The sequence below is a fragment of the Lasiodiplodia theobromae genome, assembly GCF_012971845.1.
Source record: "Lasiodiplodia theobromae strain AM2As chromosome Unknown scaffold_64, whole genome shotgun sequence".
In the NCBI taxonomy this organism is placed as follows: domain Eukaryota; kingdom Fungi; phylum Ascomycota; class Dothideomycetes; order Botryosphaeriales; family Botryosphaeriaceae; genus Lasiodiplodia; species Lasiodiplodia theobromae.
The window spans coordinates 1-27,547 of NW_023336546.1; the positions used below are offsets into that span (position 1 = coordinate 1).

A 27,547-nucleotide genomic window follows, 5' to 3' on the forward strand; every position below is an offset into this window, starting at 1 on the left:
CTAACCCTAACCCTAACCCTAACCCTAACCCTAACCCTAACCCTAACCCTAACCACAGCTACTATTCTCTATATCTAGTATCTAGTAACATTCTAGATAGCGGTAGTAAACTCTTAACGCTATAAACCTTTCCGACGTTCTTATCTTATCTTTCTTTCCGAGTTTTAGCGTAATATTTTATCTTATATCTACTTAAGAAAAATTTTTTAATAGATTTTTATTCTTTTTAGTATTTAGATTCTTAGAGTTAGAGGCCCGTTATTATACTATACTATAAAATCTTAATAAATTTTCGTAATTTTTAAATTAAAATTTAGCGCTTTTTTAGCTCTATAACTCTTATATAAAATATAAATTAATATCTCTTTTCGTTACTACGTAATCGCGTTATAAAGTAAAATATATCTTAAATTTTCTACGCTTTTTATTAAATATCTCGGCCGCACGTTAATAGATCGCTACGATTTTTAGATAAAAATGTAGCACTTTACAAGCTCTATAGCTTTTATTTATAGTATTTACTTAAATCGCTACTATCTCTATTACTATTTTAAATTTCTTCCTACCCACGCCGCCAATACTGCAGCAACACCCGCAAGCTTAAACGCATATGCAGCTGGATCATCTCTTCCAGCTGCTTCCACGACCTTGTAGAGAGCACTACATGTTAATGCCGCACAGATTTGGGGAATGGAGATGGCCATGTTATGCACCGCCATGATGGTAGCCGTGTGTAGGTCCGCATACTCGTCTCCATCTTCCTCGCCGCCACGATTCTCCTCGTCGCTGGAACGCCGCATTCCTCCATCATCACTGCCAACACTACCCTGCAGCTCCTTTGCGCCCTTAGAAGGGCTGCTAGAGATCAAGTGCCGTTGCTGCTGTCGCTCCTGCTGAACTGCAGCATCGGCCTGCAGCCCCACAATCTCGGCACCGATCAGTGTGTACGGCGCCCACGAGGCGACGCCCCAGCTGAGGCCCAGCGCGGCGACGATGACGGTGGCCGCAGGCGCTGTGTGCACGAAGGTGGTCAGAAACATGAGTGTGGCAAAAAGGCAGTGAGCGATCAGCCACGCGCGTCCAACGGATAAGCGTCGAAGACTACTTGACGTGGCAGCCTTTCCGCCGCCACTTCTGGGCAGGGAGGAGGAAGATTGTGATGCAATGAAGGGGATTGTAAGTGCCGAGGCGAGGGTCACACAGGCGAAGCAAAAGGAGGCGCGTATGCCGGCTCTTTTGCCCATCACGACAAGGCGCGGATCTGCGCTGCCGAAGATTTCTGGGTCGAGGTGGATGTGCTGGTCGATAACGACTGGTTGTGGCGGTTGTGAGCGCTTATACAAGGGTAGCACTTCGCTCTCACAGGGCGATGTGAAGAGTGACAGAGTTCGACGATGTTCAGGATGATAGGAAGGAAAAGGGCTGTAATTCAGGGCATGGCAGATAAAAGGACAAGTACTTACAAATCTCATAGACGTATGTGGTCAAATAATAAAGTACGGCAAACCAGCCCAGCCACGCACAGAACTGAACCTTGCAGACTTGGCGCGTTACAGGCGGCAAGCAGCAGAAACGACTCCTCGCACCAGCCAATAGCCTAGCTACCGTCCCCTGTTGCCGTCTCTCTGCCATGGGCTCGCCGCATTGGTGGCCGCTGGCTGGGCTGTCAGCAATCAAGAGAAATGCTGGGAGAACCGTGGCCGCCAGCGTGAGTACGGCCAACACACACAAAGCCTTGAATTCGCCATCTCCTAGCAGTGGTGCCCATGTCGAGATATCAGAAACGGCTGAGCCTGCTATGAGTACTGCACCCAGGCCGTTAAATCGCGCGCCCCACGCCGCTGCCTCGCTCTGCTGCTGCGGCGGACAACTATCGACGGTAAGCGCACGTACCCCGCTCTGCAGTGGTTGCACCGCAACGTTCAGGGCGCATGCCCAGAAAGCCACAAGTAGCTTTGTCAGCATGCTCGACTGGGGTGAGCCTGATGCGTAGGCATGGTGTTTCAGTGGTTGGAGTCCGGAAAGCCAGTTGGAAACGTCCTCAGCGCAGGCTAGGCCAAGTAGAGACAGGCAGACGAAAGTGGCGCCGCCAGCGATATACGGCTTCCGGCGACCCCAAGGATGCTGTGTGCGGTCTGAGATGGCCGCGAAGACTGGCTGCACCAAGGCGCCGCTCAGAGGACCTGACAGCCAAACGAGAGCGGTGAGAGATGTTGGCATTCCGAGCCCCGCCATATATGGCTGTGCAGCAGCTTGCAGGTTAGAGACGTGGTCTGAAGAATTGCTAGTTCTTTACTTACCGTGCCATATGACATGACGACTAGCCAAAGCATTTGAATACTGGAACGGAGTTAGCAATCCTTTAATACAATATAAAAGCAGCTTGGAAAACTTACCCAAGATTTGGAAGCGCCATGACCAATACCCTCCACCATCGCACAGACGTGTACGAAGAACTGCCATAGTTGTGCGAGCCATCTGATTGATTGCATGCATCAAGCACCTTGTTCTCTGGTATCACTGGCATTGCTGTTGACCGACGAGGAATACTGCCCATCATTTTTCGCGAATCTTCCTCTCTCTCATATAGGAGATACTACGCTTTACCAAGCCTCCCTTCGTGATGCAGAGGCACCTCAGCTTTTGAATGTCTCATTTCATGAGTTGAAGAGAACAATTCGTCCGTGAAAACCCCACTTTCGGTGCAAGATCGGAGACCGACGTGGTGTTGTTCTATTAACGGAGCTCCGAAAACGCGGCCAACTTTCGGCGCTTCACCCCCGCCAGCCGACATCTGAACCTCCGGGGCTGCATGCGCCGTCTGGCTCTCGGGACGGAACTGACCAAATTGACGAGGAAACCGATGAGTGGAAAGCGCCATGTCTATCGCAATTTGCATTCGTTTTAAGCAGATGGTATATATCTGTGTAGAGACGTAGCTTCAGCTTCTCCTCCACCAGCACATCGAGCAATATTCCCTTTGCAACCAAAGCCGTATACACAACGCGCCGTAACAACCTGCAACAATGAAGTTTTCCTCCCTCGTCACCGTTGCCGTCATGGCCACTGCGGCTGCCGCCTTCCCGCTGGGTCCAGGTGGGTTTTTCAGTTGCCTACTTGATTTGTCTACGATCAAATCTCTGTTTCGAAGGCACGAGCATGGGCTAATAAAACGACATCGGATTGCAGCTCAGCATGATATTGACAACTTGAACGGGATTGAGGGCCTCATGAAGCGCGAGGCTGATCCCCAGAAGGTCAAGGTCGACAAGCGTGAGGCAGACCCTCAGAAAGTCAAAGTTGACAAGCGTGACCCGGAGCCCCAGAAAGTCAAGGTGGACAGGCGTGGCCCGGAGCCCCAGAAGGTCAAAGTTGACAGGCGGGAACCTGAGCCTCAGAAAGTCAAGGTCGACAGGCGGGAACCTGAGCCTCAGAAAGTCAAGGTCGACAAGCGCGAGGCTGAACCTCAGAAGGTTAAGGTCGACAGGCGCGATCCGGAGCCACAGAAGGTCAAGGTCGACTGAACAAGCTCTATGGGGTCCCGTCTTATCATGCTGTAACTACAGTCAAGTGAACAGTTGCAGTGATGAAGTTTAGTGCATGTGGGATCATATGGGATCAGACACAACATGTACGTAACGAGTCCTATAGTTTCGGTCGCTTGATAGCTATGCGAGGTTTATGACTGTGCTTCTATTCGAACGGTTGAAATGAAGATTGCTTTATCATTCGACTTTGACGAGCATTCCTCTGTGCATGTGTTCAGGCTAACGGTTTGCCGATGACTTGTTTATTTGCTTACTTTGCTCCTTGATTACCAACACGGCGTGGCTGTTTTGTATGAGAAAGAATGTAAAAAGGATACACGGAATGGTATTTGAGATCAGCCCCACGAGTTGTAATAGACATGATATTTATACTATGCAAATACCTGAAAACCGATACCTGCGCAATACTGCTCCCGCCTTCGCGACAGGTCCGAGCTTATAGATCAACATGCCGGGTATGAGATCTCGACCCTTGTAACGATGGTATCCATGGGCACCGTCGTGTTGGCAAGAGTGTCAGAGCAATGCTCGGTGTGGTGGTAAGACGTCAAGGAGCTTTCCATCTTCCAGCCGCGTTCGACGGCACGGTGCATCATCTTCCAGCCGTAGATACAGTGATAGATGTGAAAGCGACGGTCTGTCCACATGAGCTCTGTGGTGGTGCTGATGGCCTCCAGCGATGGAATCTGCTCGCGCGACTCGGGTGGCGCCTCAGGCAGTGTCGAGTTGGACAGATAGAATTTCCACGGCCATTCCTCCATGAACCGTGCCGTTAGTTCGCTGTCGTAGCAGTCCAGCGGCAGCCAGGACACGGTCATCAGGTCGAAGACACACCCGGCCGCTTTGGCTTCGGCGGGCGAGCTGCCGCACGGTTGGGCCGTGCCAGCCTTGTAGCTGGCAAGACCTTGCACCAGCTTGGAGCTCCCGGATCCGACAGGGCAGAAGGCTTCCAATGACGACCTTGCGAGAAGTCGTGGGAGGATAGTGATGAGGATGATGCACAGAGCAAGAAGGAAAAGAAATGTGGCTGCAAGCGAAAGCAAAATAAGTGTAATGACCGTGACGATTTTGCTTGTCCGTGAAGCACGAGCTGCAGAGTGCTGGTCGCTTGTTATTGCCTCGTCGGGCGAGGCCAGGAGGGAATACTTGGGTAGGGAGGAAAACGGATACATGGCCTGGGACTTGATGAACTGGGGTTCTCGGAGGACTGGACGCGGTTTCTGGTTGATCTGAAGCGAAAAGTGGTGAAAGAGATTGGCCAAGGAACAACATCATCAGTTATCCAGTCCATCACGGCAATCGATTGGAATTTCATGTGATTATGCTGCCTCGATAGTCTGACACCGCTAACATGAACGGGAAAATAGGTCTACACGGCTCCGAACTTTCCCATGTCCGGGCCCGAGTGGCGCAGTTCAGACGCAAATCCCGGAGCTCAAATTTCACGGAGTCTAGCCTTACTCATAGCACGTATCAGGTTAATCAGTGGTTCTCCACGTCACCTGACCTTCCGATAGAGTTCTAGTACAGCCAGAACTCGACCTTGTAGTGATTGCTGAAAATACAATCAAGCGCCGAGCGCCCAGACAATCAGAACGAGGACAGCATGGGTTCCGGGCTGCAGCAAAGGTAGCCAATAATATCCAAGATTGCCACGGACGTACGGAAGAAGATATACTGCCGGCCACCATCTTGTGTTTGCGGCGAACCGGGCAACTACTGATCAGGATTCTCAGACAACATATCAACAAAGTTGATGCGGGGAATTCGTGGCGATCATGCAGGCCAACCTGTCTCTGCACGTCGCTTATCCTTTGGTGACACTTTCCCTCTACAGAGCATGCAAATTATAAAAATTTTAGCCAGAGCAGCCGAAGACCGAAGTGCGAAATGCGAAATGCGAGGTCCGAGGTCACCCGCCACTCCTTCCAACAACACATACATTCCAATCACTTCTGATATGCAAAGACTGAAAGCTTACTACGCAGTGATCGTCGTTTTATGCCTCCACACTGTCTGAGAAGCCCACTACTGACAGTCACAGCCCTTGGAAAATCGCCCTTTGTTCCGCCCAGTCAACGAGTGCATCGAAGTCCCGGCATTGATGCATCACTCCCCATCCGCTAGACCCGCGTGGTTGCAATGTGACGCCGTCATCTTGAAGAAATGGCTCAAGTGTGGGGTCAGCAAAACATACGAGCGCCTGGCGAATGAAGTCAAAGCAATGGGTGATGTGAGGACCTAGTGCCTTTTTTGTCGATGGGTGGCCCGGCACGCCTGACGGGTTGTTGAGCACAGATGGACCTCGCTCGAGAACTGCAAACCAAGCGCTGCGGATCGTCCGTCTGGCGTGATTTCCGTCAGCAACATGGTGACATGGAGCTGCGCCTCTCCTTTCGGCAGCAAGACTCACAGACAGTGCAGCTGGTGGAAAGCAGAGATGGCATAGGCGCTAAAGTTCCCGTATTCTGGCGCGAGAGATGAAGGAGGATAGCCCTCGCTGGCTGGGTCTTCAATGCCGACATAGCCTGCCAAGGTCAGCAGTGACAGTAACGCGGGAAATCGGGGAAAGCAAAGTAGCCCTTCCATTTCCACTCCGCTTTGCTGGTTTTTGGCGGGGATCCAACTCATGTGAATGCATCGCGTCCCACGCCGCGTCGCTCACGTCTGTGCGCTGTCCCATGATTGGATCGAAGTCTCGATTTGGCATCCATCGTCGGAACACTGCTGCCCCATCCTGCCCGTTTCTTGCCAGTGCCGTTTGAGACGATGAAGTCATCCAGCCTGCAATGAAGAAAGCAAACAGCGTTGCAAACCAAACGACAGCGTGTAGCAGGTGCAGTGGCCAGATTCTGTCGTTGACTTTCTGTGCTGCCTTCCTCTCTCGCTTTTTTCTCTTGCTCTCGGTTGAGCTTCTGGGCATACCCACCGGTTCTGGTAGTGACAGGGATGAATTATCATCGTTGTATAAAAATGGCACGTCTTCTTGTAGCTCCATTAGGGTTGGACAAGACATTTGTAACAAACAAACATCTGTTCTAAGAAAAAAAGAGAATAGCAAAAGCGGATGCCAGCATTCTCGTAGCAATGTACCGAGAAGCCCCTGTCATTAGTTTTAGTACCTGTCATCCTTTTTAGAATAATGACCGAAGTTGGCGCCTTACGGAGCCGCCGGAGAAATGAATGTATAACTCCGAACTCAAACGCATTTCCCGGAGCTGGAAGACTTGGCAGATATTGAAAGTAGGAGAAGACTGGGGTAAATTTGCACGTAAAATGACGTCAGAATACTACGGTACTGCTCGGATGCGATTTTGGTAATTGACGTGGTAGTCTATTTTGATGGATATAGTTATGGTCTCGTCGCCCAACGGACATTAGAAACGGCGGTCTGTTAAGCTACTTCTAGAGCGGCAGTCTAGTATAAAATAGGCTGCTGAGATAAGCCTTAGTGGAAGTAAGCATTTGTAGCCACGCGGCTGTTTCTGGGAATCTTTAACTTTGTAGCCGGGCGCATCGCCGCCCTATCATGTTCGCATCAAATACGAGGTTGTATCAAATCTCGTATTTGGTGCAAACGCTAACCCGGTCTGCACAGCATGGCTGCAGCCCAACGGCTGAAGGGACAACTCCTGCCGTCGGGCACACTCAGAAGTCATCGAGAATTCATGACTTGTAGATGAAACACGAGTTGTTGATTCGTATGCCAGACACCGCATCAGCTATAAGATACTGTAATAAGAGCAGAATGTATTATATTTAGCGCCGACCTGACGTAAGTCGTTGATTTTAAGGTATTTTTCAGTGATATACTACTGGCTGGACCGGGTCAGAAAACCTGTTTTTAGCCCTTGTTGCAGTAAAGCACGCTAATAAGAGCCACCCTCCGCCTACAGTACACGTGGTAGCGCGATTGCGACACCTCACGTTGCTCACCGTATGGCCATGGTGACGGCGATCGTCATGCTCAGCATATTGCGCAGCTGCGCGGTGAGTCAGTATGCCTCGTACTTGGTGGTAGATAGACGTCTACGTTGGACTGAAAATAGTAGGCGTAAACTTTATAAGCCTCGTGCTGACTGCCCTGCAGAACGGACGAGGTCTGCAAAAGCAACGAGAGTGAGCGAGGAAAACGTAAGAGGGAATCCCTTCCAACTCCCTGTCGTGTGCTCCATCACGTCCAATGCAGTCATCAATCGATTCGGGGAAGGGCAACTCAAAAGCATGCGACCAATGCTACCGGTGCAAGGTCAAGTGCACGATGGAACAGTCGGGCTGCGCCCGTTGTCGGATGACCAAGAGCGTATGCACCTACAGCCTTGGCAAGTGGATGGGCCGGCCCAAAAAATCCAGGACACGCCGACCATCATCGGCCTGGATGAGAAGAGAGCCGTCAGATGGTATGGAGAACAGGAAGCTGCACCAGAGAGCCAGAAGCATCTCATCTGTGGAGTATGTTGACAACGACGACTGCGACGACGATGATGGCAACGAAGGACGTTCTGCGTCTGGTATGCATGGCTCGCCTTGTCACCTTGCTCACCTACTGACTCGGCATCTGCAGAGAAACAGCACCGCCGCCCTGCAACCCCAACCAATTCGCCCGACCTTTGGGACATGTTTTCGCCCTCGACGCTGGGATTAAATCCTGCACATTGCCTCGTACCGCTGCAAATGAATGACTTGGCAGAGTGGCCCGCTGGAAGTGGTGGATGTACCTCCCCCACACATGAGATCCTCTTGGTGAATAATATCCCGGCGCCAGATGGAGGGGGAATCGTCACTGGGGCCACAGGTGTTAAAGACGTACGTTCGACTGCAAATTCTTCAACGAGACCGGATCAGGCGAAGGACCTCGGAACTTTTGGACCGCTACTCGTAAGTTGAAGTAGCCCTTTGAAGCCTTTTCAGCCGAGAAGCTGACGCTGACCGGGAAAAGTCAAGCTGTGAAGGGAATACGGACGACCCTGCTGCAAGAGCGACTTCAACACCTCAGATGTGTCAATGCAGTCGAGCATGTCAACCGACGCCAGCTGAGGCCGTAATCAACTCGTAAGTTAATTTTCAGCTAACATTTAATCTCAACCAGTAGCTGACAAGTTCAAATATACTGCAGGCTGAAGTATGGAGCCCAAGACATTCATTGTTGGCGCCAGGACAAGCCCCCATGCAGCTGCTCCCAGGCCGCTTTGAGCTCTCTAGATCGGCTTTCCGCTGTACGAGAGGACATGCGATATATTCCGTGTCTTGAGGCCGTTCAGCACGCGTTTAGAACGGCCGAGGAGATGGCTTTGTGCGCCACCTGCGCGCAGGCCTTGGTGGTGACCAAGTGCTGCCTGCTTCTCAGCAGCGCATATGAGTTGCTGAACGAAGTCGTCTCCACAAACCTCATCGGGATACCTTCGCCTTCAAGTCAAACCACCAGCTCCCCCCGAGACCAAGTGCAAGAGGGGTTGTCGAGGATGAAACGGCGCGCTGCCATGCTTCTTGCAGGACTGGGGACTCTGCAGGATCTCGATACCGCCCCCGGACCACTTCTTGCAGCGGTGCAGGCGGAGTTCCTGACAGCACTGGCAAGGTCTTGGAGCACGCTTGGGGGCCAGGGATAGATACGAGATCACGATTTACTCCGTATCCGCTTGCGTTCAGTTTTTAGTTACGAATAATGGATCACTTTACATAGCTCAGATAGATGTACATACAAATAATGCAAGAACCCAGATGGATCTGATGTTCGGAGATTCTTTCTGGCTACTTATTGTGCTTATTTCTGTTCCTATCCTTCTACACGGAATGATTTCACTACAGAAAGTAATGGATCACACCATTGCCTTGGGTTGTCGGACGAGAATTGTTGTTCTATACGGCGTGGACCAGCCATATTGCGGACGCTCCTGTTCTACCACTTCCACAATGCAAAACCCGTGATCTTCGTACAGCTTTACACCCGGCGTTTTGGCAACAACCAACACCTTCAAACGCTTCTCATCCGCGTAAGCAAGACCGCTCCGCAGAAGCATGCTTCCTACGCCGCATCGCTGGTGGTCAGGATGCGTGGCCAAGTAATCGAGCGCTTATTGCAGTAACCATCAGCAATCTGCTGCCTAGGCAAAGGGGTGGAAGCTTACTGAGAAATTCGGCATCCCCGCGCCGCACACGCTCTTCAGCCACTTCGATGGCAATGCTCAGCTCGCCTACCATGGCCTCGTTGAGGTGGCGGATCTTGCCGCCGTCGTGGGTGACGCTGTCGAACAACTGCTCAAACTGTCGTCGCGTCGAGTCGTCGACTGCCGGCACCGCGGCATCGGCCCAGCGCTCTTCGTCAGCTGCTCCTTCCGGCAGGATCCAACGAGCATATCCCACCGCCTTGCCGGTAGCCATGTCCACTGCCTTCTGGTGCCGCTTGATGCCGAGGTCGCCGATCAGATTTCGCGGAAGCCGTCGTTCACAATCGTAGATGATTTCATCTAGAGTAATGTTTTTCCAGAGCGAAGCCCAATGTGGATCTTGGTAGAAGGCGCGTACCATGGTCCCAGCAAGATCCGCCGCATCTTGGACGGGTGAAACTGGCCGAATGGCATATTCCTGAGCACCTTGCTGGCGAGTTGACGGGCTGATCATGGCGTCGCATTGATTGTCGTAGTCGCCTCTCAAGTTCGCATTTTTCTGTGGAAGCTCGTCCGAGGAGCAGGCTCGGTGCCGGTGGTGCGCTCCGAAAGTCAGTCAGTGCCAGAATTCTTCGGCTCCGAACATTCTTGCGCCGCCTCCGGGAAATGCTGCAATAATCGGCCGGACACTACAGGAACCTGGCATTTGCATCTTTTCTATTTGAAGCTTTCTGCATCTTACTTGAAATATAATAATTACGTCAATTACACATCAAACAATAGTCATCTATAATATTTCCCACACTAGTAAAGAAGATGGCGACGTGTGAGTTCCACAATCCGTGAGCATTTCTGCGGCTGTGCTGACTAATTCCGTCTTCCCAGGGGCGGGTGCATCGACCGACGTGGCCTACCAAGACCTACCTGTTAGTCCCGGCGATGGAGAAGAGCACCAACCATTCATCACGGGCGAGAAGCTCGACTGGAACAGTAACCGCAACTCCACGCGTTCCAAGCTATGCTCGGCCCTCATCATAGTATCTATCGTTGTGACGCTCGGCGCGCTCTCGTCGGTGCTCGTTATCGCGCAGCGGCGACAGGCAGGCTCGCTCGTGCCCATCTGGCCCACGTACCAGGGCGGGTCGCGCGTGGTCGAGCACTGCGGCAACTCGCCCGAGGAGGCGCAGGCGCTGGGCTGCGTGTGGGACTTGATGAGCTTTGGGTGGATCCACCCGCGGTGCTACAACCCGGACGAGTCGCGGCAGTGGATGGAGAAGCATGGGCCCTGGAAGTGGTACTACGATCTCAACGCCACCCAGCAGATTCCCGATGACGCCCTCACCAGCACCCCCCGTGTCTACACCGAGCAGGGCTACCACGTCGTGCACTGTCTGTACATCTTCAAGCTGCTCCACCTCGCCGGAATGTCCCGCCATCTGGTCACCGACGAAGCCATCCCTCTCGCACACACACAGCACTGTGTCGACATGATCTCAGCCCCCAAGTACTCGGATTTCAAGCACATCAATACCAGGGTAGACATGCTATTCGCTCGATGCGTTACGTTGGATTGAACGGCGGCTAAGACATGTCATCTCTTGTTGCCATTGGTAGTCATAGAAGAGGGGTAGTGGAGGCTGTGGCAGTGGTGAAAGCTGGGGGAGCTGCGGAAAGTGGAGCCATGGGAAGAATAGCGCGTAGAAGTGACAGCATGAACGGATCAAGCGGGGCTACGTCGGAGAGGCGGACTTCCTAAACCAGCATCTCCGCCTCTGACATGTCACTAGCTATGAGGCAACATTGCGTACTCACATGCAGTAATGATTGATTTAAGAGCCCGCAACTTCTGGATTGTGCAAGCAAAAGCCGGGTGGGCAACTGAATTTCAACGAGAAATTACTACGAGAACAAGCCAAGATGATTCTGCAATGTAAGTGACTTGTTTGATTCCCAGAGTAGGCAGGCACTCTGACATGGCTTCAGTTGTTGCGGCCGTCGTCGCATACCTCATATTCCTCCACCCATTTGTCAGCTACTTTGTTGACAGGAAGAACCTCCGGCAATTCCCCTCGCCATCATTCGCGGGGGTTTCTTCACTTTGGCGAATCTCACACAACCTGCATCTCAGCCACTACCAGGCCATTGATAGAGCGCACAGAGACCTGGGAACGCATGTACGCATCGCACCAAATCACATCTCAATCTCGGATCCTGCTGCTATGCAGCAAATTTACGGCCATGGCGCGAATTTCCTCAAGGATGGCTGGTACGACGGAGGTGCTGGCGAATTCAGGAACATCTCTGACGCCAGGGACAAGGCTCAACACCAGGAGAGGCGCAAGATGCTAGCCCATGTCTTTGCGCAGAAGACAATCGTGCAGCTGGAGCCCATTGTTGGCGAGACAGTAGCAACGCTCGCGAAGCAGGTCGACATGCACGCCGTAGAAGGGCGGGACATCAACATCCGGCGCTACCTCAACTACTTTACCATCGACTTCTTCTCCAGGCTCGTGTGGGGATGGACTCAGGGTTGTCTTGAGCGCGGCAATGATGTCGTGTGTGCAGAGACGACAGATGGGAAATTGTACACGGTCGATTTCATCAAGGCCCTGCACGATGCAACCATCATCAACACCCTCCTGAGCTTCGAGGCTCCGCTGCTCAAGATTACGAAAAAGTTGGCTGCCTACCACCCGTACACGAAATCGGGCGACGACTGGGGCAACATGATCTACCACAACACGAAGAAGCGATTGCAAGAAGGTGACGCAGGTGACGATATTTTCTCGAAGCTCCTTACGAACAGCAAAGGCGAATCGAACAACCTTCCGCTGGGAGCCATCCTGTCCGAGTGCGCCGTCATGATGAACGGTGGCACTGATACGACAACGGCAGCAATGACCAACACCATTTACCTACTCTACAAGCATCCCGATGTGTTGGCCAAGCTGCGCGAAGAGCTTGACCCGGCTTTTGGCCCGGAAGAACTTCCTCGCTACGAAGCAGTGTCGCGGCTTCCATTCCTGCGGGCATGCATTGAGGAATCACTGCGCCTCCGACCCGCAAGTACCTTTGGTCTGCCTCGTCTGGTACCAAGCGGTGGGCGTGATATTGCAGGACGCTTCATCGCCGAAGGAGTCACTGTTTCTGTTCCAACGTACACGCTGCTGCACAACGAAGACATTTTCGAGCACCCATACAAATTCTGGCCGCAGCGGTGGATTGATGGAGACCAGGAACGAATGAGCAAGGGGCACTTTCCTTTCAGCACCGGCCCACGGGCTTGCATCGGGCGAAACATTGCCTACTTTGAGCAGACACTGGTCATTTCAACCTTGGTTCGGCGTTTTGATTTTGAGTTTCTTGCCCCAGACTTCGAGCTGCGGACGCTGGAGCGCTTCAACTCAAATCCCGACGAACTTGTCATGAGATGCAAGAAGCGGATCGGAGCTTGAGGGAGAAAAGATGAATTGCGTGGTATCATTTAGTCAGCTGTCTAAGCAATGAAGAAGCCATTCCAATAGGCAAAAGGTGCATAGCAAGTGACAGGAACGGTAAGAATGGATGTCCAAGCGGCGAGAGCGGGCCGCTTTCCCGATATGGAAACTCCGCCTCCACTCCGCAGTGCCTCCATCCATCTCCGCAAGCTGCCGACAAACTCCGTCTCCGCGTCTCATTCCCACCTTGTGCCAACTCCGGCTCTTATCTCTTCCTCCCGCAATGATCCACTTTGTCGAGAGCACACCTGGCGGATTGCCTCAAAAGCGCAAACAGTGTGCGCGTGCCTGTGACGCTTGTCGCAAACGCAAGGCTCGTCGCCCCCTGCTTGGCGCCGGCATCCATCGCTGATTGAATCTTAGAAGCGATGTGACCATCAGACACCTGGCAACGACACAGTGTCATCGCCTACGGCTTTGTCCCCAGCGCTACGCCCAGCTGCGGAGGAGCCCAGTGCGTCGACCGTCAATTCTGTCAGTCAACAAAGTAGTTCGCCACCAACTATGACAGAAACGCCCAGGCCCGCCGAAGGGACTGAAGCCCGCATGGACCAATACCATGTGGGTGAGATGAACCCCGAGTCGACCTTTCTGGCCGGTGCAGCCCCATCGAGAAACGATGGCGTCATCGACCCAGATAAATTCGGCATCTGGCTATCTCACAGGCCCAGCTCCTGTCCGACACAACAATCTCAGTCAACCTACATATACAGCCCGGATTCATTGATATCGAAGTTGTTTCTTCCATATCTCGAGCAGCAATGCCTCTCTCTACTCCCGAGTCCCGTAGACTTTAATGTTTTGCGGGCAATCTATTTAAGAGACATCCATCCGGTCTTTCCCGTACTAGATTTGGATGTATTTAATAAGCTTCCCGAAGACTCTCCCATCAGATTGGTCATGGCCCAAGCCATTTGCCTTGCCGCCAGTGCCACTTTACAGCAGAACAATTCCCTTCGACTCTCGTCCGATCCTTCCTCACCGTTGCAGCCCAATCAGTTTGCTCAGCAGTTGTCGCTGGCCATATTGACCACAATCAATCTCGGAGCTGTCAATGACAAGTCAGTAATTATTCAAGTCTTGACCCTACTCTCTCTTTTCAACCAGCTCTCCTACGACCGCCACTTCTCTGCCGAACTTACAGCAAGAGTTGTCAGTTACGCTCAGACACTGGGCCTGCACCTTTACCAAGGATCGGGCAGAAAGTCTACTGCCAACGCGACTAGACTGTTTTGTTGCGTCTGGGCATTGGACCGGCTCAACTCTGCAATTCGTGGGCGACCCACGCTCATCCATGAAAGAGATCTTCGCCAGGAGCTGGATCTGTGCATCAGTCAGCAGGAGCCTTGCTTCAGGGTCTTTTTAAGAACCGTGAAGCTCCTGGATCAAACCATTGATCTCTATCGCCCAGGGATGGTCGAGAGGAGCTCCGATGACTTCATCAATGCCGATTTTCCAGACTTCGAGGAGATTGTGTACTTGTCCGATGCGAGTTCCGTCAGCTCTCGCTTAATGGGTATCTCTGCGCTGCTAATCTTTCAATGTGCCAAAGCTGACTTTCTCAGCAACAATCGAAATCTTGTATCATGCCGTTGGCATCCTGGCATGTAGAACAAGATCGTCGGCATCACATGTCCGACAAAGCCTCTCCGCTGGTCGCATTTCTGCCATTGTGCGCGAAGAATTAAGCGAGGATATAGCGCTGCTTCCGACGATTCCATATGCCGTGTCATTGTCGTTAAGAGTTTTTTACCGAGACTTCCGATCCAGCAAGGCAACTATCTTTCGGACGAGAGCTACAAGGGAGATTCGTTTCAGCTGCAGCGTCCTCCGGAGACTGGGGACAACGTTTGCTTCAGCCGTGAACATGGCAAATTTGGCGGAGGAGACCGTGCGAGAGGTCGACAAAATACCAGCAACAGAGTCTCTATGGCCGGACCAGCAGACCGTAGACGCTGCCTCCACTTCCAACAGCATCAACTCATCACTACAGAGTCAAAGCTCTGTAGACGTTATAGGAGATGCAGGGAACGAGTCTGGATTGATTTATGGGCAGGGGAACCCGGGAAATCCACGAGGGATTGGCGTTGCTGACAACTTTGACCAAATAATCTTTGAGACCATGCCGGACCTCGATATCTTTGCGCATTTTGATAGAGACTTCGAACTGATCATTTAATTTTTTGTTGGAACAGCCCTGCCCGTAGGGAATTATTGTCGTGAACACGCTTGACTCACAGATGCTGCCAAGGCTAGTGTCATTTGCGGTGAATTGCAAGAGATATCGCCAGTGAAATCCAGGTCAGCAGCCGGCTGCGCGGAGTTTCCCCATGTGGAAGTCGGTCCGTCCCAAGAACACGCCATATGGAAAAAGTCGGACAAGGGGTATAAAAAGACGTGAGCAATATACACGCATGGTTAAGAAGTCCTGCTCCGAGCATTTCTCATCTCACTTCATATTTTCGCAGTGCAACATGTTAAGCTTCAGACCCTCGATTTCAGCTGAGATTTTCTCGCGCCATAAACCAACAATTAAATTGAAGTATGTCCCAGCATTCCCCATTTGTTAATTTTGCTAACGCAGGCTTTAATTATCAGCGTTGAAAATCCAAACGTCGTTTTTCGATTGAGCCACCGCTATGAAGAGCCATTCAACCTCACGGGATGGGTAGAACTTGAAACACACACGCCTTTGCTGGTAAAAGATGTTAAAATTATCCAGAAAGGATTTCGAAAAGTAGTGTAAGTCGTCCGGCAATTTACTGATCCTTTCAACGATGGAGGGGCAACACCCTAACAACTGAGGCAGGTTGAATGCAAACAATCCTCACGAGCAGTGGATACAGCAGGAAGATTGCATACTGTCCACGGAAATTCAGCTCCATTCTTCCAGCCCCACTACGGACTCTGACCGGGAAAATGTATACGGAATTCGCACCTGGCCGTTCAGCATCGCTCTCAGTTCACATATCCCTGAAACTGTGGACGGTCTTCAATCCTCATACATACAATACTCTCTCACGGCAGAAATTTCTACTGGTGGATGGAAAAAGATATACCGATCCGCTCAAAACATTCATGTTACCAAGTCCCCGGGGTTCTGGGCTGATGACGTGAATTTTCTCGAGCAGGTGAGTACCTTCATCCCCAACTCATCAGCGTTTCAACTCACAAGGCAATGCACCAGACGACAGACATTTGGCCGAACAAGTTGAGCTATCAGGTCTCCTCACAGAAAATGTATCAAACCCACGAGAAGTATATGGTTATCAACTTCTCGTTGACCCCGTTGAAGCGTGATATGCGGATTGGCAAGATTCACGTTGAGCTCATTCAAACACGTGTTCTTATTGCAACTAAGGACGGACGGTCATGGCTTGAAGACAAATCTTCTACAACCATTGCATCAACTGTGTCATCAGCTCATTCACATGACAAGGAATCTCATGCATCAGGGCACTCAGATCCGATTGGCGAGTTGGAGATGCGGGATGAGGCGCTAAGCTTTCCTATCATACTACATGTTGATCCAGTTAGGCATAGACTTATGCAAACTGTGGAAGATGAGAAGATCAAGATTCGTCACGCACTGAAGGTCTGCGTAGATCTGCTAAACCCAGAAGGCCACATCAGCAAAGTTAGTCCTTTTCTTCACGACAACCCATCCCTGTCATTGCTGCATGCAAGCAATTCTCTGTTAACTGAGTGATAGCTGATAGTGGAGTTTCATCCGAGACTCTGCGTCGCCATGAATCACGTGGAAGCGGCTGGGCAACAGTCTGAAAGTCCAGATGGAGCCATCACACCACCTCCTTATGGGGATCATGTCTTCGACGAGATATTTGACGCCGAGGAAGATGGGGAGCTTGAATTGCCAGTGTATCAAACTTGAGGAGCCTGAGGTCTTTAACAGACCGCTTCGCATGTACGTCGCCATAATAGAAGGGAAATCAAAGAACGGGTAACGCTTTTCAAATCACGTTGCGGCGTATTCTCCGCTTACGCTAATAACGTATACTCTCTCCTTCTCCCCTCAACTACGATCTCGTATTTAATTCTACACAGACTCGGGTGGACCGCCCACTTAACCGACCACGGAACCTTTTCTATTCCTCATATTTTAGTATATACGTAGTTCATCAGTTCAAGCTGTTATGGCTTCATCGCGCTTCGGTAAAGAGCAATGTGGGGTGCTTAATTTTGGAGTGATATGAGAGGTTTCTGTTTTAGAGAATGAAAACGAGTTTGCTTTAATTCTTAATTTATAGGACAAGGACGTGTACTTTGATGCGGCTCGTCCAGACCTGCGTAGTATATGCAAATCGTTGTACGCGCGTGAGAGGGGGCCGTAGGAAGTTCGGTTAATTGAATCTGTTGGTAGGAATTTAATATGAACTTATTGAACGAGTGATCGGTCTCTGGTCGGATGTTAGTTTCCCAGCGAAGCTATTAAAGTTTACGATGCGTAATACTGCTATTAATTTAAATAAGCGCTATAAAGTGTTACCCGTTGCGAGAAGTAATTAGGCTGCGCGCTGGCTTGAGAATTGTGAATATTACGCTTACCCTTAGCTTCAGCTTTGGGAACCTATTGCAGTCGACAAGTATATCGTAGTGACGAATAGCAGTAAGAAATAGTAGAGATCCGATATATTCATCTAATTAGCGCATTTGTTCAAAGGAAATATTGACACCTGCGTCTGAAGAAATGCTTCCACTTTTCTGTCCTTTCGTTGTCTCCGTACAGACGTTCGTCTGAAAGTCTCTTCCGCCCCGGCGTGGAATTTGGCAGCGATCGGCGAACGGGAATTTTAGTATGAATCCTCCGTATACGCGTATCTGCACGTAAGAACTAGAAGGCTTGGCGACAGCGCGCCGAGCCGAATATGTTCCTTAGCGCTGACAGAAGCCAACACGCGTATTTTACACACGGCTGCGCCGTGGCCCGTGAGTCTTGCGGTGGCGGTGTTTCCCCACGGGAAACGCGACAGCTGAAGCCTCCTTCGCAATGGCTTTGCCGTCGATAGGTATTGTGACGTCATCTTCGAGCCTAACACATTGGGGTCCGCTCATTTTATTCTATCTTTCTGCTTGGCATTTCCTTTTTTGTATACGCGTGTCTGTAAATCGCCTTGCTTGATGATCCTCTAAGCCTCCTTCGATCCTGCTAAGAATAACAGCTGCCAGTTTCCGTTGCGCATCGAAGACAATAACACCAAAGTATATAATGGACCGTACTGGCATCAAAGAGCCTCCCGCTTTCATTTCCAACCCCGATATACCCTTCCACTTTCAACATGTTGTCCAAACCTCATTTCCTTCATACATTCTTGCTCCAAGCCAGCGCTGTTTGCGCTATTGTTCAATCAAGCCACCCTATTCACACCCGAGACCAGGGGATCCAATGGGGTCCTTGCACTTTGAATAGTACCTTGCCGATTGAGTGTGCGAATTTCACTGTGCCGCTGGATTATTCGTCTCCAAACTCAACTGAAACGCTCACCCTTGAGCTGCTCAAGGTTCCGGCCGCAAAGACGCCCTCAAAAGGTAGCGTGCTGCTGAACTTTGGCGGTCCCGGATTCACTGGCCAAGACACCCTGGCAAGCGGTGCAGAGAAGCTCCAAGCTATCACTGGAGGATACCACGATCTCATTACATTCGATCCAAGGTAACGAGATGTCCTTTCTGTCAGACATTGATGGGATGCACTAACACGACATGTCAATGCAGAGGGACTGGCAATGCATTGCCGTATTCGTGCTACAAGAACGATGCCGAGAGGATAGCAGCCGGCGTTACGACCCAGATGCTGTCTGGGAATGCCTCTGACGTCATGCCTGGAAGACTCTGGGGCCTCGCGGACCTATTGGTGGAGAGTTGCGAGGCCAATAACAAGGATACGGGGAGTCTCATTGGAACAGCATTCGTGGCAAGAGACATGATGCGGATCGTCGACGCACTTCGCGAGGACGGGCTGCTCAGATATTGGGGTAAGGACAAACGGGTCACTATAGCGGAGAGCGAAACTAAATGCGAGCTCCAGGGCTCTCGTACGGTACCACGCTCGGTGCAACGGTTGCCGCGATGTTCCCAGACAGGATGGACCGGGTAATTCTGGACGGTGTCCAAAATCCGCACGAGTACTACCACGGCCAGTAGGTTTTCCGTCTTTACAAACTATTTTGAGCATGTACTAATATCACCCTTTCAAGTGACATCGAGATGTTCACCGACACCGACAAAACCTTCGCCGGCGTCCTGTCCGCTTGCGTGGAGGCAGGTCCCGAGCGCTGCGCTCTCGCTGGCTCGAACAGAACCGCTGCATCCCTGGAAAAGGACGTCTACTCACTCATTGAGGAACTCAAGCAACGCCCCATCCCCTTGAGTGGCATCCTCATCGACTACCACCTGGTCCGCGGCTACATTCTCCTTGGCCTGTACAACCCAGTCAACTACCCATCAATCATGGCTCTACTGGATGGTCTTTTGAGCAAAAATCTTACCGTGATCACAGAAGCGATGGCAGGTTCAGCATCTGTCACAGCGTCTGCGGGCAACGATGCGCAGAAAGGCATCCAGTGTGGCGACAAAGGTGCCGATGTGTCTGCGTGGGCAGACCCGGCGAGGAACGGCTTCGACAAGACGATTCTGCCGGCAATGGAAGCGCTCAACGAGAGGAGTCGTTTGGCAGGTGATACTTCGGCGGGCCTCTCTGCTACTTGCGGCCGATGGCGGACGCAGGCTAAGGAGCGATATACGGGTGATTTCAACGTAAAAACGAAGCATCCTATCATGCTCATCGGGAGTATGTTTGATCCCGTCACACCGCTTGTTTCGGCAAAGAATGTCAGTGAGGGATTCGAAGGGAGTGTGGTGTTGCAGCATAACGGGTTCGGGGTAAGTGCTGCATCCTCTAATGTTTAGTCGTTCAATGCTGACTTCAATTGTCTCTCCACAGCATACCTCTCCGGCGCAGATTTCTCTATGCACCACCAAGGCTGTTCAGGCGTACTTGTTGAATGGCACGCTGCCAGAGCCGGGAGCCGTTTGTGAGGTGGATGTCCCCCTGTTCTCAAACATTACTTGGCAAGATGTCCTGCTTTGAGGATTTCATTGATGAATGCATCTTTTGTCTTTGAAGAGTAATATCCACCAGACGTGGCTGTAAATTCTCGGGTCTCAATTTTCAATGGTGCATCAGTTCCGATGTAATTACTACACGCATATAAATATGTCAATATTTACGTCCATGAATTCCGAAATCTTCATCCCAATCAAAAATAGATGGAGGTGTCCAGAAAACTGTAGAGTACCCATCGTTGCTTGCTCAATAATAGGTGCTCCGGAGGAAAAAAGGAACTCTATGGAATCAAATGTACGGCATACTTGAACAACATTCAAGGAACCTCGAATTCGATCTCGATTGCCGTCGCTCTCACAAAATTGATAGAGCCTTGTTGCTACGAAACAGTCAGAGGCACTTTCATTAAATAGACAAAAATAATCGCAAGTTGCTTACCTCGGCCCTTGCCCAGAGTACAACGATGGATCCCGGCTTCAACTTTTCTAAAAATTCCTCACCTTCTCCTTTCTTTACCCCTCTTCTCTTCTCTGCTTCTGTATAACCTCCGCTGCGCCATTCAACTTTGTAGTCACGGATTTTTTTCCTCTCCGTGATATTGTTGCATACCCTCCAAGAGACCTCCCCGTCATCGGTCTCCACGAATTCCCAGCCTCTCTCTTTCAGATCCTCAGCTGCGACGCTGACAGAGTTGAAATGTTCTTGAAACCCATCTTCGCCATCTTGGCTTTCCTTAAGGGCTTCGTTCAAGTCATCGCCTTTGAGATTTCCAGGCAAAGGTCGTAGAATGCTGGCTTCAAACCACGAGTCGATATCTGCAGTGGCTTCATTCGGACCCAGACCCACTCCCCGATCCGCTGCCCTGGTTTGGAAGATAATCCGTTTGGGGACAACTCGATGAATTCCAGTCGATGGATCCGGGTAGGGGATTGGCTCCGTGGCCATGTAAAGTCCAGCCATGCTTCCATTGACCGCGTCATCGGCATAATAATCGACATTCTCCACTTTGCGTTTCACCACCCACGGGCTGTAGCCAAGAGACACGATTGGATTCACCAGTTCAGATGGAAGAGCGCATTCGAGACACTGACGTACGAGCAAGGCGCCGGCGAGCGAAGGTTGGAAAGTGGTGACAAATGGGAGAATATCACCCGTTTCGGGATATCCAGAAGAGCCGAGACCATTATGCCGCGGAATCTGATAATCTCTGATATTGAACATGGTTTTGATTCCTGCAAGGGATTTTGCTGGTATTCTGCTGGCCGCTGTCTTGCAACTGAGGTCAAGAAGAGCGCTGATGTCCAAGTAGTTCGAGGCCTGTGAATTTCAATACCTTGATCAGCGATCTCACTGAGGAAGAGCGCAACGATTTCTCAGAATGGGGCGGGCTACCCGGATGATCTCAATGAGCATGAAGCCGTCGACCTGAATGAATTCCTCGTTCCAGGTGCTGCAATCATTGTTGCCGGTCGCACCATCATTGCTGTAGCGCTTACACCAATCAAGCACCTTGTGCATTACCCGCTCGTTGACCTTTTCCTCCATGTTAGTAGTCATCATGCAGGATGTGAACTGCGAACGTGCATTGGGTATTGGAATAGCTGGTATCAAGTCATCAGACTGGAATCCAAAGTCCGAGAGGAGATTTTTGATGAGGATGGAGACTTCGGCAACCTGTCGCTCTGATTTACTGTCAGCCGATGACGCTGTGGAACAATACGGCGCACGTGAGCATCTACACACCAATTGTGATGTCGACACCATCAGAAGTGGTGACGGTAACCTGCTGTCTCGACATTTTTGGGGTGCACCATGGGAATGCGAAGTTGATCAATTTTGATGTTTCAGAAAAGCGGTCAAGCGACTCAGTGAGGCTTTCCTAAGTATTACCCGGAGATCTACATTCTCCGTCTCCGCCCTTGTGTAACAATGTCAGCGGCATGATTTATGGTAGCCACGACTGGTAGAGCGGAAACTCAAGATGAATTCTCATAACATAACTCAGATAGTACAACAGCTTCTACTTAGCAAAGTGCGCTGTAAAGACCATAGCGTCTTGTTTTGTCTTGTTTCACCTTGTTTTGTTCTGTTTTGTCTTGAGTTGTTTTTGCAGGTAGGAAGTCCTGGACAGTATTGGGAAAGTCGGCCGGATTACAATTCAAAAGTAAATTAGACTTCTGATCGGAGTCAGCATCTGCGCTAATGTTGCATTGGCAAACGTCGCATACTCGAAGTGGATTGAAATAGCCAACCGTGGATTAATCAACCTGATGAGTTCAACGCCCTGTTTTGCATCCATCGTCACCATCGATAGAGCATCTCCGGCTTGGAAATCGTGGTGCCGCTGAGATGGATTATCATTAAGTCTATGCTATGATCTTTGCATTTCTCTAGGATTTCGTAAGCTCGTCATCCGTGAGAGCGTCGCCTAATGTGTAGATTCTATGCTCGAGTTAATAGAGTGTACCACCGTAGCTGTTCTCAACTCATTAGTAGCCGTAGTTGAATGATGCGTCTTCTTCAGCCATGTCCCTGTATCCGAGCTCAATCACCCAGCCATTCGTCGGTGGCACCGCCTGAAACAGTTCGTTGGCTGCCTTCAATGCTCCTGCCGTACCAGGTGGTGCATGTTTCCCAGGTATGCCGGTGACTTTGATAGCAGACATGCGGCCATCCTCTGCAGGGTGCACAATATCAAGAAACAGAGTGATCCAAATCAAGCACTTGACTGAAAGCTTTCGTTGATACCTCTGGTGGTCGGCTGACTTTTTGCATGCGGCGTGGTGATGATGGGCAGCCATCTTCGCTGAGACGCTTCCACTTCATGGTCAAGGTGGCCGGCAAGGTAGTGTGAAAGTAGAATCACATCGATTTACAGTAGCTGGACTGGGTCAATTGCAGAGTTCATTTGCCACGTTGCCCGAGTACCTGGACTGAGACGGACATATTCTCTGGCGTGTAGTGCTGTCATTATTCGAGAACCTCCCCCTTTTAAGATAGTCACAGCGGTTTTGATGATGGACATACTGGCATTCTCATCTCCGGCACCAATAGAGGCTATTTTTACTTCTTCGGGGAGGGAAGAGACTCTGTTACGGAACCAGCTACAGCATTCCGAAGGGCTAAGTTAGAGACTGGAGTACGTCATCTTGATATCAATAGAACGTTAGCAGGCGAAGCTGTCAACATTAATCGTAGTTCGAATGGGTCCGTAAATATTAAAAGCATGATGTTGCAGAGATCAAATGTCCATTACGATCACATCATGAAATGCACGACTGTCTCGAGCACAGAATCATTAGAGAAATCAATAAAAATTAGAAAGTGATATATTTCAACGAGAGGCAGATGCGAACTGCGAACATGTCCATGCCTTCCACAGCTACAAACATAACGCTGAGCGGAAACCTCAATGAATGCAGCAAGTGTAGCCTAAGCATCACTTTCTGAGTAAGATAAATGAGAAATGTTCAGCCATGTCTACTTTTTCTTCCTTGCATTCCTCTCACAGCCAACCATTTAACACACACCAGCCTTTTTCACGCCGAGCCTCTTCGACAGTGTCACCCACGCACCAACGTACGCCAGGGTACGGAACGCCAGTGGGTCAGCCTCATCGCCGAAAGCACGGCCCAGCGCATCCTCAACAACGGAATACTCGAAGAAGCCCAGCTGCTCGACGGCATCGCGGGACAGCAGGTTCTCGAACATGCGGTGCAGCGGGCCACCCTGGGGCCACTTGCTTGGGGCTAGGAAGGGAACCTTCTTGCGGCGGTATAGCTCGTCAGTGATGTAGGGGCGGACGGCCTCGCGCAGGACCCACTTGGCTGAGAGAGACTGGAGAGCCTTGCCGGACGCCTTCCAAACAGGGCCATGGCTCTCGATGTCGGCGTGGTCTCCCTCGGCAGGCGGGTTGTAGGCAATCTTGACGCTGGGCGGGAGGGCGTTGACGTATTCAGCCAGATGGTGGTCGAGGAAGGGAGTGCGGGACTCGATGCTGTGCGCCATGTCGGTGCGGTCGCCCAGGCATGCCAGCAGGACGTTGGGAAAGGTGCTCTTGGTCCACATGTACAGCGCCGAGTGCAGCGGATGCCAGCGGTTCTGCATTTTGTCGAGGACCTCGGGGGAATGCGAATTCATGATCACCGAGTGGCGGTCCATATTGGCGTGTTGCTCGCGTACCCACGGGCTGAAGGACTCGAGGGGTGGGTGGCCGACCAGGAGGGTGCCAGCAAAGCTGCTGCCCTCGGTTTTGGCTCCAAGCATGCGCATGATGGCCTGCAGCTCAGCTTCAGCCTTGCGCTGCATTCCCCCGCGCAGCTCGTGGTCAGTGGCGAGAACCGAGTCCGGCAGGGCCAAGTCAGGCTCACGCAGGAACTCTGCGGGGAAAAAGGGATATCCGGCAAAATGCTCATCGGCACCTTCTCCCGTGAGGACAACCTTAAATCCTCGTTCTCGAGTGAGGGAAGACAGGGCGAACTTGGCGACGCTGTTCATGTCGAAGTGGTGGTGCTCGCTGTGATAGGCAGTGTCGGCAAAGTCCCGCGCCAGCGTCGCCTCGTCGACGTCCTTCTTGATTACCTCGACTCCCAGCCACTCAGCAGTACGCTCCGCGATGCTTGACTCATCGTATCCCGATGCCTTTGGGAATTGGACACTGAAGCATGCCACTCTCGTTGCTTCCTGGCTTCCGAGCTTGACGTGCTCCTCGCGAGCCAGCTGCGTCACGATGCCTGCCACTGCCGACGAGTCAATGCCACCGGAGAGGTAAACGCCCACCGGCACGTCGGCTCTGAGTCTTAGCCGAATGGCTTCGACAAGCCGCTCACGCACTCCAAGTATCATCTCCTCAACGCTGCGAGTCTCGACTTTGGTCTGTTCGCCGTCAGCGTATTAGTTCCTTACGGATGGAGGAAGGATGGCTCACCTTATCACCATACTCAGCGTCCCAGTATCTATGCATCTCCATGCCGCGTTCCTCAGTCACCTCCATCCAATGGCCCGGCAGCAGCTTCCGCACGTCCTTGAACAGCGTCCTGTCATCCAGCGCCCACCCACATTCCACGATGCTGGCGACATCCCACTCGGGCTGCCATCCCATGGGCAAGAAGGCCTTCGCCTCGGCCGCCAGGAGCAGGCGGCCCGCGACGACTGTCCACATCAGGGGCTTGATGCCGAAGCGGTCGCGGCCAACAATGACGCGGCGGCTGCCCTCGCGAGTATCGACCAGCACGAAGGCGAATTCGCCACGCAGGTGTTCGAACATGCCGGGGGCACCGTGGATCTTGTACAGGGCGAGCACGAGCTCGCTGTCGCTCTCGCCGGTGAATGTGTAGCCGTGCTGGGTGGCGCACTCGGCTCGGAGGCGGTCGTGGTCGTAGATCTCGCCGTTGACGACGGCGTGCAGCTCGCCGCAGTCGCTGTGCAGCGGCTGGTGACCCGAGGGCGTGATGTCGTTGATCGAAAGCCGGCAGTGTCCGAGTCCAATGCGGCCGTCCGGGCTCAGCCACAAGCCCGAGTCGTCTGGTCCACGGTGACTGATCACGTCGAGGGACTTTTGCAGTTGCTCTGTGAGCACTCTGGTTGCTGTGCCATCATCGTCATGACCATTGGAACAGCCACTGGATAGGGCGACAGACGCTGTGATACCGCACATCTTGATGATAAAGAATTCGACAGTGGTAGAGAGGAAAGAATAGTGGGATGGCTTTGAACAACATCATGAGATTCTAGGCAGCCGTTTTATAGTACCCTGGTAGCATCGGCTTTGTAAAGTTAGCCGAGAAGGCATCTTCCGCTTTGTGGGGGCAGGGTGTCCATCCATGCAGGCACGGCAAATCTTTGCCCGATTTGGAGATTCCATGAATCCTTCGAGACCTAAGCGCTTATATTTATTCTTAGCTTGTTTACTGCTTCGACCCTAAACTATGTTACTCTTCCCTATTTCGTCCCTGCTTCTACCCTTCAGCATGCTTACTGTTTCTCATTCCGCTCCTACTTCTACCCTAATGCACATTTACTTTTTCCTATTCCGTCACCCAACAATATCGTCTACGAGTGCTGCCTGCAAGTCGTGTTTAGTGACGTAAGTGACCCATGACAGCTTTACAACGAACATTTCATTCACGCATGTGTTACAGGGTATGGCTTCAACGCTACAGAAGACCAATATATAAATTCATCGATAGTCAGTGACAATTCATCAACAGCTCCAACCACGCTTGCTCTTGGCTGGGCTCCTCTCGATATCAGAGGCGGGAGTGGATCTAAACAAAAAATTTAATTTAAAGGGCTTACGCCGTAATTTTAATAACACATAGAACTAGAGCTCTAATCGAGCAGTTTCATTGAATACAAAAACAGGACCGTGCTTTGTAAAGGCTGTGGCATAATCGTCGGGTGTGAACTGGTCCAGAAAAGTAATACACCCCCTTCATTTTTTTTTTTTAACCTGCGGACGCACCCCTTCATTCGTGGCGATCTGCTTCAAGTTGTTCCAGCAAGACCTTTTGGACAATTATGTAGAGCTGCCAATCTCCTCCGGGTGTGGAGAATCCAATACGACAGTGAAGTGCTGTTTTTGTAAATTCCTGCTTTTCAAGAATTTCCGCGGCGGATATCTCTTAAATCTCAAATTGGCGGATGAAAATATCAGCATTTGGCATATCCTTGAGAAACGACCTGAAAGTTACAAGTACCAGTGTTTGAAAGTCTGAACACGGAGAGGAAAACGGGAATGACCATGAGGCGAGAGGCAACGATGTGGCCTCAGTTGTAATCGGCCAGACCAACAAGTGAACACCAAAAGCCGTTAGGCAAGTCTTCCGCATGGTCTTCCATGAGCTGCGGGGACTATCCGGAATAGCGCGGTCGGGCAAAGGAAAGACCATTTGGAGGGATATATATAATAGTCGACATTCCTAAAATTCCTCATGTGGTTGCTATAGGATTCCTTCGTCAAAAACTCTAATAGAATTTCATAAAACCTCTAATGGAATTCCATTCTGTTCCGGTTCGAGTTCGAGCTGTGTTCTCACGCCTATGATTGTGTCTCAAATATTTATTTGGGAACCTCTACTTGGCTTGATACATTGTGTCAGTGAAGGAAGGTAATTTGGAGAGGCTATAACAAGGTTCGTCCCCGCACGACTTTCGGAATATGCGCGATCATGGGGATTTTCGCCGTGCTTGTTGGCTAAATATACCCGTGGTCGATGAAATACATAACTCTCTTTGACTGTTCTGCCGGCAGATGGAAATGCGCGATTTTTCGGCTGCCCGGATCTGATTAGGGGTACCCTGGTCGATGCGGAT

The 27,547-nt window shown here is 51.2% G+C and overlaps 8 protein-coding genes across 8 annotated transcripts; 3 read left to right on the plus strand and 5 right to left on the minus strand.

Moving 5' to 3' along the window:
* Window positions 1-1,040, minus strand: LTHEOB_12452 (Sucrose transporter; the record flags this gene model as incomplete). The annotated part of the gene is made up of 1 exon (XM_035509321.1): window positions 680-1,040. A coding segment is annotated over one exon (361 nt), but the record flags the coding sequence as incomplete, so codon positions are not given.
* Window positions 1,041-3,026: 1,986 nt separating this feature from the next.
* LTHEOB_12453 (Exported protein-like protein) lies at window positions 3,027-3,524 on the plus strand (the record flags this gene model as incomplete). The annotated part of the gene is made up of 2 exons (XM_035509322.1): window positions 3,027-3,096; window positions 3,190-3,524. The coding sequence occupies 2 exons, from the start codon at window positions 3,027-3,029 to the stop codon at window positions 3,522-3,524; spliced, it is 405 nt and encodes a 134-aa protein (XP_035364551.1).
* Window positions 3,525-3,991: 467 nt separating this feature from the next.
* LTHEOB_12454 (uncharacterized protein) lies at window positions 3,992-4,720 on the minus strand (the record flags this gene model as incomplete). Its single annotated transcript, XM_035509323.1, has 1 exon — window positions 3,992-4,720. The coding sequence occupies one exon, from the start codon at window positions 4,718-4,720 to the stop codon at window positions 3,992-3,994; it is 729 nt and encodes a 242-aa protein (XP_035364552.1).
* Window positions 4,721-9,367: 4,647 nt separating this feature from the next.
* LTHEOB_12455 (Acyl-n-acyltransferase) lies at window positions 9,368-10,169 on the minus strand (the record flags this gene model as incomplete). The annotated part of the gene is made up of 2 exons (XM_035509324.1): window positions 9,368-9,573; window positions 9,677-10,169. 2 exons carry the CDS (start codon window positions 10,167-10,169, stop codon window positions 9,368-9,370), a joined length of 699 nt encoding a protein of 232 aa, XP_035364553.1.
* A 302-nt stretch (window positions 10,170-10,471) lies between these two features.
* LTHEOB_12456 (uncharacterized protein) lies at window positions 10,472-13,110 on the plus strand (the record flags this gene model as incomplete). Its single annotated transcript, XM_035509325.1, has 4 exons — window positions 10,472-10,481; window positions 10,541-11,190; window positions 11,522-11,585; window positions 11,639-13,110. The coding sequence occupies 4 exons, from the start codon at window positions 10,472-10,474 to the stop codon at window positions 13,108-13,110; spliced, it is 2,196 nt and encodes a 731-aa protein (XP_035364554.1).
* Window positions 13,111-18,449: 5,339 nt separating this feature from the next.
* On the plus strand, window positions 18,450-20,257 carry LTHEOB_12457 (Nedd8-like protein; the record flags this gene model as incomplete). Its single annotated transcript, XM_035509326.1, has 5 exons — window positions 18,450-18,820; window positions 18,883-19,142; window positions 19,196-19,307; window positions 19,365-20,049; window positions 20,111-20,257. The coding sequence occupies 5 exons, from the start codon at window positions 18,450-18,452 to the stop codon at window positions 20,255-20,257; spliced, it is 1,575 nt and encodes a 524-aa protein (XP_035364555.1).
* A 292-nt stretch (window positions 20,258-20,549) lies between these two features.
* On the minus strand, window positions 20,550-22,031 carry LTHEOB_12458 (Ubiquitin-protein ligase; the record flags this gene model as incomplete). Its single annotated transcript, XM_035509327.1, has 4 exons — window positions 20,550-20,612; window positions 20,843-21,550; window positions 21,626-21,915; window positions 21,977-22,031. 4 exons carry the CDS (start codon window positions 22,029-22,031, stop codon window positions 20,550-20,552), a joined length of 1,116 nt encoding a protein of 371 aa, XP_035364556.1.
* Window positions 22,032-23,752: 1,721 nt separating this feature from the next.
* LTHEOB_12459 (Asparagine synthase) lies at window positions 23,753-25,889 on the minus strand (the record flags this gene model as incomplete). Its single annotated transcript, XM_035509328.1, has 2 exons — window positions 23,753-25,108; window positions 25,161-25,889. 2 exons carry the CDS (start codon window positions 25,887-25,889, stop codon window positions 23,753-23,755), a joined length of 2,085 nt encoding a protein of 694 aa, XP_035364557.1.
* Between the last annotated feature and the right edge of the window lie 1,658 nt (window positions 25,890-27,547).